General features: G+C 35.3%; 2 protein-coding genes across 5 annotated transcripts; one reads left to right on the top strand and one right to left on the bottom strand.

The window, feature by feature from the left end:
- Positions 1-1,430: 1,430 nt before the first annotated feature.
- Positions 1,431-5,868, top strand: LOC120083815 (probable anion transporter 4, chloroplastic). The gene is made up of 8 exons (XM_039039695.1): positions 1,431-1,936; positions 2,386-2,612; positions 2,761-3,124; positions 3,471-3,515; positions 3,603-3,749; positions 4,872-5,009; positions 5,105-5,138; positions 5,293-5,868. Exons 1-8 carry the CDS (start codon positions 1,484-1,486, stop codon positions 5,475-5,477), a joined length of 1,593 nt encoding a protein of 530 aa, XP_038895623.1. The 5' UTR covers positions 1,431-1,483; the 3' UTR covers positions 5,478-5,868.
- An 802-nt stretch (positions 5,869-6,670) lies between these two features.
- On the bottom strand, positions 6,671-9,904 carry LOC120083063 (serine/arginine-rich splicing factor SR45a). Of its 4 annotated transcripts, XR_005483361.1 has the most exons (7): positions 9,733-9,904; positions 8,774-8,865; positions 8,559-8,667; positions 8,262-8,411; positions 8,011-8,110; positions 7,764-7,827; positions 7,608-7,685 (listed from the first exon to the last, which is right to left on the bottom strand). XR_005483361.1 is itself a non-coding variant. In XM_039038589.1 (6 exons), the coding sequence occupies exons 2-6, from the start codon at positions 8,863-8,865 to the stop codon at positions 7,021-7,023; spliced, it is 1,080 nt and encodes a 359-aa protein (XP_038894517.1). In that variant the 5' UTR covers positions 9,733-9,903; the 3' UTR covers positions 6,671-7,020. The 4 variants fall into 4 exon arrangements, 2 of the variants coding, with proteins under 2 accessions (XP_038894517.1, XP_038894519.1); XM_039038589.1 differs by lacking the exon at positions 8,011-8,110 and having other exon boundaries at positions 6,671-7,685; positions 9,733-9,903; XR_005483360.1 differs by having other exon boundaries at positions 7,601-7,685; positions 7,764-8,110.
- Between the last annotated feature and the right edge of the window lie 2,315 nt (positions 9,905-12,219).

Genomic DNA, 12,219 nt, shown 5'->3' with positions numbered 1-12,219 from the left:
TCTAGCTTACTTTCATATCCTGTATTGTATTAGTGTAGTTAGCTTGCTTTCTTTACATTTTCATTGTAAGTGACCACTCGCCCTTTTGCATATGCAAGGGCGCCAGTTGGCTTTTTGTTCAGAATGCACTATAAAGGGGTTGGATTGGGCATGCGGCCATGGGCAACAGGCCCTGGACAAGCATGACCGTTACACCAAGCACCCAACCAATCTGCAGAAAGGCAACTCCTGCACCTATAGTTGTTTTGGTTCGTTCTAAGGTCTAGATTAGTGTCTGTTGAGATTGGTAAGATAGGGCTAGGATCAAGAAGGTATTCTAAAGTTAATTTTAAGCCCTAAACCTAGGATGTTAAGTTGATTCTTGGACTAATACAGGCTCGGATCAGGGAGGAACTAGGAAAGTGGAAAAGGCTCAGGAAAGAAAAATTCCTGCTGGTGAACTGTGAGTGGTTTATTTTCAAATATTTTTTTGTTGTATATACATATATGATATTGAATATATATGTATGGTTTGGTAAACTTGGCATAATCGGGAATGTGTCTTCTTGGATTTAAATCACTCGTTTTTTCATTGTTTTACTTGAATGATTGTTTTAACCTTGATTTTGCTTGCTAACATGTTTATAAGGATTTGACTAGAAACTGAAGTTGTACCCTAGGAAAATATTAGTGTGTCTCAAGCACATCTAATGGGATTTTTTCGACATGTGCACATTCGACAGATTATATTGGGTATTGGGATTGTTTCCTCGAACTTGCATTTTGGGTTGGACTGGATTACCCGAAAAACACATGATCATGCCAATGTTATCTCAGTTACTAGGCTGGGATGGTTACGTTTTTATATTCTGACAAGTGTAACGTTTGAATGGTTACTATATTTAATCTACCAAGTTAGGTTCATATGGATTTTATTCTTTTTTACTATTCGTGAAACTGGATAATCAAACATTTGACCTCAATATTAATATTATAAACTTTTTAGTTAACCAACAAGAATTTACCTCAACTGACGTCTGCATATACTAAGGAACAACGGATTCATTATTCAAATCCCTTCACCCCCAATTAATATTAAAGAAAATTAGTTAGAATTCGGATCACATACCCTATAGGTATTAACACACTCGTTTGTGAGATATACTCGATTTGGCTAAAATAAAAATATTGAAAATAAAATATTAAAGAGAAAAGGGGATAAAAAAGTGACTAGATATGTAATTTAGGTGGAATTTACATTTCCTCGACGACACATCAACCAACTACCAAGGGCAGCCGTCAAGGTCAATATGATAGAATATACTATAGAAATACATATGTTCAGTCTTACACCCCTCAATAATCCACTTATTTACAATACTTACCACATAAGTCTGAAACATTAGAGGGGTATTTTCGGTAATCACTGCAAATACCAAGCGGAGTCCGCCCTCCAACTCAGTATCGGGGCTAGTCTCAGTATCAGTTCCGTCTCTCGATCACTATGAACTCTGCAATCGCTCTTAGCATGCCGGTACGCTGCCGGCGCTTCTCCGATGACCGGAGCCTTAAGCCAATCAAACCTGCACCGGCGAAATTCAAATTGCCTTCAAGCTCTCTCCAATTGACCAGTGGAAATTGTACTGGAAGCCTCTCGTCGACGGGATATGTCCCCGTTTTCGGACTTCGGAATGGTTCTTCACCGGTTTCTGGATTCGTTATTCCATCTCGAATCGGTGTTTCCTCGAACGATGCTCAGTTCGGTTCGTTTGCTGACGATAAGGATATCGAGGCGCCGAGTTTCTTCGAGTTTATCACGTCTGAGAGGGTTAAGGTAGTGGCCATGCTTGCTTTGGCTCTCGCGCTTTGTAACGCTGATCGGGTTGTGATGTCGGTTGCAATTGTTCCGTTGTCTTTATCCAATGGCTGGAGTCGATCGTTCGCCGGCATAGTTCAGGTAGCTGTTTTTCTCGATAATTGATTTTCCTGCAGAACCGTTTCTGTTTTCTTCCTCTGTTTTCATTTCCGCGAGATGGTTCACTAGGTGTAAGATATATAATTGAAAGAAATAGTCATTGTTTTGCACATTTCTCCTTCTATTCATGATTCAGAATCAACGGAAACAACATTCTATTGCGCATTTCTCCATCTACTGTGCTTCTTGATATGATATTTAATGACAATTTCTCAGCCGTCGCTAATTAACCATTAGCTGGTCGATCTTTTACGTTTCTTGATTTATGATTTGCTTCTCAGTAAGTACGAGATTTTTATCTCTACATTAGACTCCAGTTTGCTCTAATAGGAGTCTAACAGGATAGCCATCACTTAGATTGTTAGAATCGCGAGTATATGATTAGAATAGTGTTATCACCTGCAATTCTTTAACGATCGGACTTCATGCAGTCATCGTTCCTTTGGGGTTATTTTGTTTCACCAATAGCTGGCGGAGCGCTGGTGGACTACTACGGTGGTAAGATGATCATGGCCTGGGGGGTGGCTTTGTGGTCACTGGCCACATTTTTGACTCCTTGGGCCGCTGAAACTTCGTTATGGGCACTTCTTGCCATGCGTGCTTTGCTCGGCATTGCTGAAGGTGTGGCCCTACCTTGTATGAACAACATGGTTGTTAGGTAATAATGATTCTGAACTTTCTGCTTACTTTAAACTAACAATGGAGTTTAGGCCAGCAATGAATTATTTGAATATCAGCTTCCTAATTTGTAATTTAAGATGATCGAGAACCAAATTATGGTATAAACTCTTTTCTTTCTTGTGTAGATGGTTTCCTCCAACAGAACGAGCCAGGGCTGTTGGCATAGCAATGGCTGGATTTCAGTTAGGAAGTGCAATAGGGCTCATGCTCTCTCCAATCCTAATGTCTCAAGCTGGTATATTTGGACCATTTGTCATTTTTGGGTTGTCAGGGTTTTTATGGGTTTTGGTATGGTTGTCTGCAATATCCAGTACTCCTGATCGGAATCTTCAGATATCCAAATACGAATTGGAATATGTGCTGAACAAGAGGCAACAACCTTTAGTGGTGGAGAACGTACCCAAGACAACTGTGATTCCTCCTTTCAAGCGTCTACTATCTAAAATGCCAACATGGTCTCTTATCGTTGCAAATGCTATGCATAGTTGGGTACTGCTCAAACTCATTTCCGTCCATTTAATACCCAGGATCCCATCTGCTGTGCTTTTACTGAAAATATTGGCTGATCTAGTAGCCAACTTTTTATGTGGCTTGTACATAACAGAGATGGATAAGTCCATCTTAGCTACAATAGATACATCTTTAGTTTTTTATGATTATTATTTCTATTATTATATACCACACACCCATACCTGATTAGAGTAAACTTATGCCACCTCCCTACACTTTTATGATCTTCATATAATTTCTATGTGTATTGCAAACCAAGTGTTTAGGCATTGGGACATGTAACTTATGTGCTACTTTTACTTTAACGTCATTTCTTTTCCTGCAGGGATTCTTCGTGATTCTTTCTTGGATGCCTATCTACTTCAACTCAGTGAGGAACTATAACCTAACTTGTTATAAGTTCTACATATCAAGTTCTCTGTGAATTTCTTGAATCATCAGTGTTTTTCCATAACAGGTGTACCATGTTGACCTCAGACAAGCAGCATGGTTTAGTGCTGTTCCATGGGGTGTGATGGCACTGATGGGATATTTTGGTGGATTGTGGTCAGATGGGTTAATACGAAGTGGTACATCTGTTACTTTGACTCGAAAGATTATGCAGGTGAACATTTTCTATTTTTCTATACAAGCAACTTTCATTAAATTGTAACCCCTAGCAACCTGTCTGTTTTCAGAAAAAAGATAAATAGTTTCAGTTAAAAATGAAATATTTTACCGAGAATTGGAATGATGTACGCAAGCAGCACTTTGCTTTGGCTTCCTAAGAAGCTAGCTTTACATCGTTTCTGTACCTTTTAATTGCCAGTCATTTAGGAAATACTTGGTACTTAGTAGAGTCTTGGGTGCATTTTGATAGCTACTTCTTGTTCTTTTGTGATATCGTGTTGTAGTAAGTTATTGCTACCCTTTCAGATCTTAATTTTCTCAATAAGTTCGATTTCCTAGATGCAAATTAGGACTCTAGGCTTATCACATATATATATAAACCAGGATTTAGTGGTTTCCATTCCCCTTCTTGATTAGCAAAAGACTTGAAGCAAACAGATTTGTTCTACCTTCCTCATGATCCAAATAAGTTCGTTATAAAACATAACAAATGGGAGACTCACAAGCCTGAAGACAGACTTTACTACACAAAATTTACCTCGATAAAATATATTTTTCCATCCAGCATGGAAATTTGTTGGTCAGGTTTTGGGATATTGGATGTTAGAGACTGTTTGGAGAACTGGAATATAATCAGGATTACTGAAATCAGAAGAGTGTTGGAAAGTGTGAGTAATCGAAGACGGAATGAAATGAGATCGTGAAGTGTAAAAACATTAAAAAAAAAAAAAGTTGGATTAAAAACTGTGGGAACATAATAAGTTTTGTATTACAAATCGGGCCCAAAACGCTCAATCCAAACATGAGTTTTTTATTATATTACATTACAATCTCATCTCATTACGGGCCACCAAACACCCCTTTGGTGTTTATTTCAATTGTTATCGATATAACAGTTGCTTGTTGTATAAAATTGTGATTCACCTCAGTAAGAACAGAAGTGTTCAGTTTTCAATCAAACGATAGTATGGAAACTGAAAAAACAGTCTAGTAGCACCTTCTCTTCTATTTGCCTCTGTTGCCTTCATTTCCCCTCCCCACTTCTCCATTTGTCCTCAATTGCCTCTTTTAATTTCAGCCACTAAAATTTCATATTCATGCTTTTTCCCTACCCCAGTCAATAGGTTTCATTGGCCCTGGGATTGCTCTGATTGGCCTCGCTTCAGCCAGAAGTGCATCACTTGCATCCGCATGGCTGACTTTGGCAGTTGGGCTGAAATCTTTCAGTCACTCGGGTTTCCTCGTGAACCTTCAGGTGGGCAATCTGACCCTAAACAATCAAATCTGTGAGATTTCTAATTAACCTCCAATTTATAATTAAACTTTTACCTCCATTTCTCTGCTTAACAGGAGATTGCTCCACAATATTCCGGTGTGCTTCACGGTATGTTACTATTTGAACTTACTTCGTCATATATAACCAGATAATTTCTCCATTGAATCAAAGTCTTATTTGCCTATTTCAGTGCCTTTTCTAGACAATTGCCTTGCTTATTGCTTACTACTGGATCCAAAATTGACACCGAATTGTATTTCAGGTATGTCTAACACTGCTGGGACATTTGCTGCTATTGTTGGAACAGTTGGGGTTGGTTTTTTCGTGGAACTTGTGGGCTCTTTCCAAGGATTTCTGTTGCTAACCTCTTGCCTCTATTTCATGGCTGCGCTTTTCTACATCCTCTTCTCTACGGGCAAGAGGGTAAATTTTGAAGAAACTGGTTAGCATACTGGACTCTGTTTGCACAATTGTGGTGGGATGGAAAACCGAAGCATCACATCAGCCTCTAGGTTAGTGTCCTAAATTTCTACGTGTATAGCCCATCTTTTCTTCTCGGACAATCATACAATTTTTGTAGTCACCAACGAGCCAAGTGAAGTGGAGATTGTAAATTGTAACAATGCTTTATCTAGGATTATCTCCTTTGATTAGAGGAGCTTGGTTCTGTGAAAGATTGTTATAGATAACACAATTTCCCACCGATGTAGGAAATAGCATAGAAGTTTCACGCTGGCTTTGAATATTAGTAACTGACTCTGTCCATTCGTTTAAGAATATGCAAAATACTCGGGAGAAACCAAGTAATAATGAATATTTCTAACTGCGTTTATTCGAACATGAAAGTGATGTATACAAAATTCAGATTAGGGATAGTTTGATTGAAGGTTTCGTTGGATGGAAATTAATGCATGTAAGCTTAGATCTATATTTGTTACACAGTTAATTTTAATACATTATCTGGTAATAACCCATTCTTATATATCATCTTTTCTTCCCTTTTAAGACGGGGTTTTCAATTTTGTCCACTTCTCATTTTATCTATAGTTTTATTTTGAACATTAGTAATGATCTATTAAAATATTTACTCAATCTATTTTTACACATAAAAATTTATTAAAGGGATGTAATTACTTATTTACAAAAGTTATTAATTAATTAACTAATAATATTTTAAGTATTCATTCATTATTTTACATAACATGATTTTAAAACATGATTCAAGTAATTATTGTTAACTTCTATTTTTAAAGTATCATAGTGTTCTCCCTTTTTTTTCTTTTTGTCCTCTCTTTTCCTACATTCATATTTTTTATGCTTAATAAAAATTTACTTCTTTTTACTATTTAATTGAAATCAATGCTTTTTTTTTTATATAACTAAAATCATATAAGGTTACTTATAAAGTAAATAAACCATAATTTATTCCCTTCATTTACGTCTACATCTTTACAAACCATGTTATTTTCGGATGTCTTTTATCCTTGAACCTCTTTATACCGCTTTATACCAAATGACAATCGCTGAGTACCTACAATACTCGGTGGTCAGAATGTCGGATGAATTATGGTTTACATAGCTAAGCTCAATCTTTTAAATAAACCCCTAAAAAGCTAAGGTCAGGACAGGACAACCTGCTATTACAGAAAAACAAAATTCCAAATTGAGGTTAACCAGACCTCCAACCATAGATGTTCGGAATCTTAAAAATTCATATAAGATAGTCACAATCACAACTTCCAACCCAAGTGAGTCCGAATCAAAATTACAAATTAAACCGAACTTTTCACCCCTATTAAGAACTTAACAGCTCCTTCAAGATGGTTAGAGAGCCAATATCCCCGCTGGCATACTTTTCCCTCATAAACGGAAAGGTATTTACCCCACAACGAAGGCACCGCAGTGCCGGAGACAGTTTTTACATAGTCGTTTACAAAAGAATGACTGAACTGCAGCTGATTGATTCCCATAAAAAATTCCAAACAGTGAATCAAGCAGGACTAACAGACCTTGAAGTCACACTTCGACTTCTCGATCGACTCCTGCGTCGGCTCTCATAAAGCTTGTAGCTATGTCGTCTTGAGGTATTGCTACGAGATCGACTCCTTGAGCTCCTGCTTCGTTCAGGAGAAACACTGTATGAATAGCTGCTCCATGATCTCCTGCTTCGTTCAGGGGAAATACTTCGTGAATAACTTCTCCTTGATTCCCAAGAAAGGCTGCGAGAGTAACTCCTCCTCAACGTTCTTCTCCTAGGCTCAGGAGAGTAACTTCGGGAATAATGTCTACTAGAAATCCTTGCCTTTGGTGAAAGGCTTCGGGAAACTGACCGATACCTGTGCCTTCTGTAGTAAGGATCAGGGGAATAATCATCATATGGTGAGTATGACCTGTCACGATGCCTTCTACGATACGGTGAGCGGGATCGAGAGTATGACTTATGACGTCTACAGTCTGGAGAATCATATCTTCGCCGGCTATAAGAGTATGATCGATAGTTGTATGAGGAACCATATGATCTACGGTGCCGGTCAACGGAATGGGATCTACTCCTGCTACGGTTCGATGAATAATCAGTAGAGCGGCTAGAGCTTCTCCTATATGGAGAGTAGCTAGGAGAACGCCGAGAAGAGTAGCTACGCGACCTACGCCTCACTGTTAGAATGGTGAGGATTAGACGGAAACATCAAGATATTTGACAGCAATAAGTCAAACATTATATTAAAATCTCACCATGAACTGTTCTAAGTCCAAGATATCTTCCCGGAGTTGGAGTTCTACCTCTCCGTCTTCGAGCCTGCCAAACAATTAAAGATAAAAGAATGAGACAACAACTCAATCATCCATCCAAGAGAAGTACCAGAAGAGGTGCAAGTCACAGTGTCCAGAGCCAGCATTAGAACGACAAGAAAAAAGCTAAAATACTAGAATAACATATAATTCAATTGGCAGAAATAGAGAGAAATGCAGGGCATACAACCCCAATGTTCTGAGACTTCATGCGTTTGGTTTGTTTGTTTAGTTGTAGTTTTGAGTTTGATGAAGAGCTGCTACACACAGCTAACCTGCTGCCAAAAAAACTTCAAGTGCACAGAAGCAAAAAAACTCAAATATCTAACAACAAACCATCCAGAGATGCCGTAAATATTTGAGATTACAGAACAAAACAACAGTAATAATTGGGGACACCACAAGTCTATGAAAGAAATACTTGGTTCAATTTTTTTTTACCTTCTCCACAGTAATTATACGACCTTCAAGTACAGATCGATTTAGATATTTGATGCAATTATCAGCCTCATCATTACTAGACATGGTAATGAATCCAAATCCACGAGATTCTCTAGTTAATGGATCGGTCACAAGATGAACATCTAGCACCTGGAGGATAAAAACATCCATACATGAACTGAGAATAGTCCATAATTTAAATCGCTAACACAAAAGACAATATATACACGGGCACTAAGAATACAAACCAAGAAAAAAAAAAGTTTGAAGGAAAAGAAAAGGAGAACAAGAACATACTGTTCCCTCAGCAGAAAAATGCTTCTCGAGTTCTCGTCTAGTTATTCTAGGTGACAACCCAGTGACGTACAAATTGTTCCCAGGATTTTCAACATCACTTGAAGGGCTCCTGAAAAACGAATTAAGAATCCACAAAATAAGAATAAATGAATCACACATAACATTTAGAGAAGGTTGGAAAACCGAGCAAGCAAATGGTTCCTGACAAGAAGTACCTTGAACGGCTCCTTGACCTCGACAGGGACCTTGAGACCGATCGTTTGTATGATGGGGAGCGGGAATACCTAGACCTTCGGGAGCACGACATCTACAACCAGACCAGACAAGAAAAAAACTAAATTCAACGGTGTTTTACAAAAGAAAAGCACAAGAGTCAACGAAGACCGTAATGATAATAGTATTATTAAGCATGAATATCATCTCGAACACAACAGCACAAGGAACTGTCAATTGAGTATTCATCAGAACCCAGGCAAATAAAAATAAAATAAAGGAAATGTCAAATTGCAAATTTGATCAAGTTAGAGTTTAGTCTAAAAGCTAGAATTTGGTTCTAATGATGTGATAAAACCTCATAGATAGTTTTTTTTTTTCTTTTATGAGTGTTCGGACTAGATTCTAATTATAAACCATATGGGCTAAATTCTAACTTTTATCCCATAGGAACCAAATTTGCAATTCAACCGACCCATGACTTCCAGTGAAAAGAAATATAGTTAATACCATCTTCTCCGATCATACTCTAATTTAACAAATTACCAAGAAAATTATAGAAAATACTCCATTTGCATCCTATTAATATACTAATCATAGGGTAAAAACAATCGGCTTGACAACCACAAAATAATTCTTGCCATAAACATCATAGAGAGCAGAATCAAACGCACGTGTCGATCAGAACCCTGAAAATATCATCTCAGACAACGAAAAGTCATGCAGATTTCAAATTTCCCCTAAAACTTCCAAGAAAATTACAGAAAATACTCCATTGGTATCATACGCATATTCTCATCACAGAAGAAACAATCGAAGAAACTAACCAGACCTAATTCTTCCCGTAAAAATCATCGAAAGCAGAATCGAATGCAAATGCAGATCAGAACCCCACCTTTTCATCTCAGGCAACAAAAGGACATGAAAAAATCATCAAATGAAAGACAGAGAGAGATCTTACCGTACAAATCAGCAAAGACAGAACCCAAATCAAAGCTAAAGGTAACCCGCGCGTTCTTCTCGACTCTCACTCAATCACAGCGACCTACAGAACGGAGATTCGCGGCAATAATCGCTAGCTCTCAGGCTCGATAATAGATGTAAGACGCGTTAGAAGAGATTTTGGGTATCAAAGCTAACCACTATATATATCCTCGAGGGGAGAGAAGTTTCTAGAGCATCGGACTCCAAATCACAATAGAATGCAATTTTAAATTTTTCGCTTCCGTCATTGGCTTTTTCAAATCGTGGAATACTTGTATAGTGTACAATGTTTTCGTGGGAATCAACCTCGTGTCAGGATTACAGAGGGAAGAGATAATCCAACGGTCTGGAAAATTGGAAAAAAAATATATAAATATTTATCCAACACAAAAGTATTGGATTTTTTTTGTAAATTTCATTTGCATCACTTATATTGTTTATGGATATAGATATTGAATATTTAAAATTTGAGTGTTTAGGTTTTAAATATCTTGAATAATTAATCAATGTGTTTAGATGTGCATGATAATTCAAATATACTATTTTGTATATAAAAATCAAAATTAAATAATTATTTAATTAAAGGTAATGAGCAATTAATGTAATCATCAAATAATTTAGCATTCTTTATTTGATTATTATATTAATTAGTTATTTAATTAATTAAAATAAAAAATAAATGAATAATTTTATATTAAATATTTGTTAAACATAAATAAATTATTTAAATTTATTACTAAAAATAACTCAATGGATATAATTATAATATTATAATTAATAAAAGTATTTTATATTACATGATTAAGATAGTATAAAATATTAATTGTAAATGTATTAAATGAAATTTATTAAGTACAAGTAATATATTTATAATTAATAATAAACTAATAGTAATAGTAATAGTAATAGTAATAAATAATTTATATTGGTTTATTTAATTAATTGTGCTATATTTTTACTATTTATCTAAAAATCCAACCATTTTGTTGAATATTAAAAAACACATGTCAGATGGGGTTTAAAGTTGCCGATGTTACGAAATTTTGTTAAACAAACGATGATATTGAATGTCTATATGAAATCAAATGGAAAACTTGTGAAACAAAACAGGCTAAATGGTGTTTGGGTCAACTTTGAAGTTAGTGGAGTGGACTATTATAGTCTATCTCATGTTTTGGATAACAATTATAATAGTTAGTATTTATATTATTACAATTATTAATTTAAAATTTTAAACGATAAAATCCAAAGTTTAGGAATATAAATTCATATTCGTTTTTTTCTTTTTTAGTAACTTTGGAAGCCTTAAATGAGAAAGATTTCCAGAAAAATAAAGTTATCGAGTGGAAAATTTTGTTTTTTTTAGTATAATAACTGCAAGGATAAGGATCAAACTCTTGATCTCTCGAAAATGACATGTTATCAGGAAATTGTCAGACGCTTAAGTTTTCACCTTACAAAACTAGCATCGTTTTTTTAAAACTCGTAAGAATAGTTTTTCCCGATTAATCTCGGGCAAGATCGACCTCAAAGATTTAGTTAAAAAATCAACTTTTCCTAAGTTGTAGATTGTTTTGGGTTTTCTAGATACATCTCGCTTGATTACACCAACATTTGCTAATTTATTTTATGTAATCTTCCCACCCTTATATCATATATTATATATTTTCAAATTACATTTTTCGAATTGGTTCGACATTTTTAAATTTTGGAAAATATCAAATTTTACAAAATAATAATAATATTATTATTATTATTTGGTATATACTTATAATCTCAATGTTAATCTTGCCTGAGATTCCAACGAGAAAACTTAAATATATAGAATCTCGGTGTTAGTTACCTCTTCCCAAATTTTCTCTTACAATATTTCTCAAATCTTATATAAAATATTGCAAATCTTACCTCCAATTTATATTATTTCTAAATTAATATATTGATAATTTATCAATTACTGTGATTTTTTTAGCTTTAGAAAGATTAAGGAAAATTACATAATTTTTGGATTTTTTTGCATTTCTTACTCAAACTTCAGTGTATAATTTGGCGGGATGTACTGAGAAAGCCCAAACAATCGATAAATTGGAAAAAAAATTGATTTTTTTAACTAAAATCTCGTGGTAGATCTCACCTGAAATGGACCGAAAAAAACTATTCTAAGTTCTAAAAAAGATGCTAGTTTTGTAAGGTGAAAGCTTAAACTTACTATTTCTGACAATTTTCTTTGTCTTTTATGTATTTATACAGAGTGATTTTCGACATAATTTCTTGATTGAACTATAAATTTGATTCTTCAACTTTGTGTCACATTTTTCTTTTTCCACTTAGGCTTCATTTGTGATTGTATTTGCAATCCCTTGTAATAAAATCTTAACCACCTATCTTGTTTGATAAATCAAATTATTAATTGATCTAACATGATCATTTTAAATTTTAACTAATGTGTAAAAGTTAATAGTAGAAA

This window comes from Benincasa hispida, chromosome 8, assembly GCF_009727055.1.
Source record: "Benincasa hispida cultivar B227 chromosome 8, ASM972705v1, whole genome shotgun sequence".
Taxonomy (NCBI): domain Eukaryota; kingdom Viridiplantae; phylum Streptophyta; class Magnoliopsida; order Cucurbitales; family Cucurbitaceae; genus Benincasa; species Benincasa hispida.
This window is presented reverse-complemented; position numbering and strand designations above follow the sequence as displayed.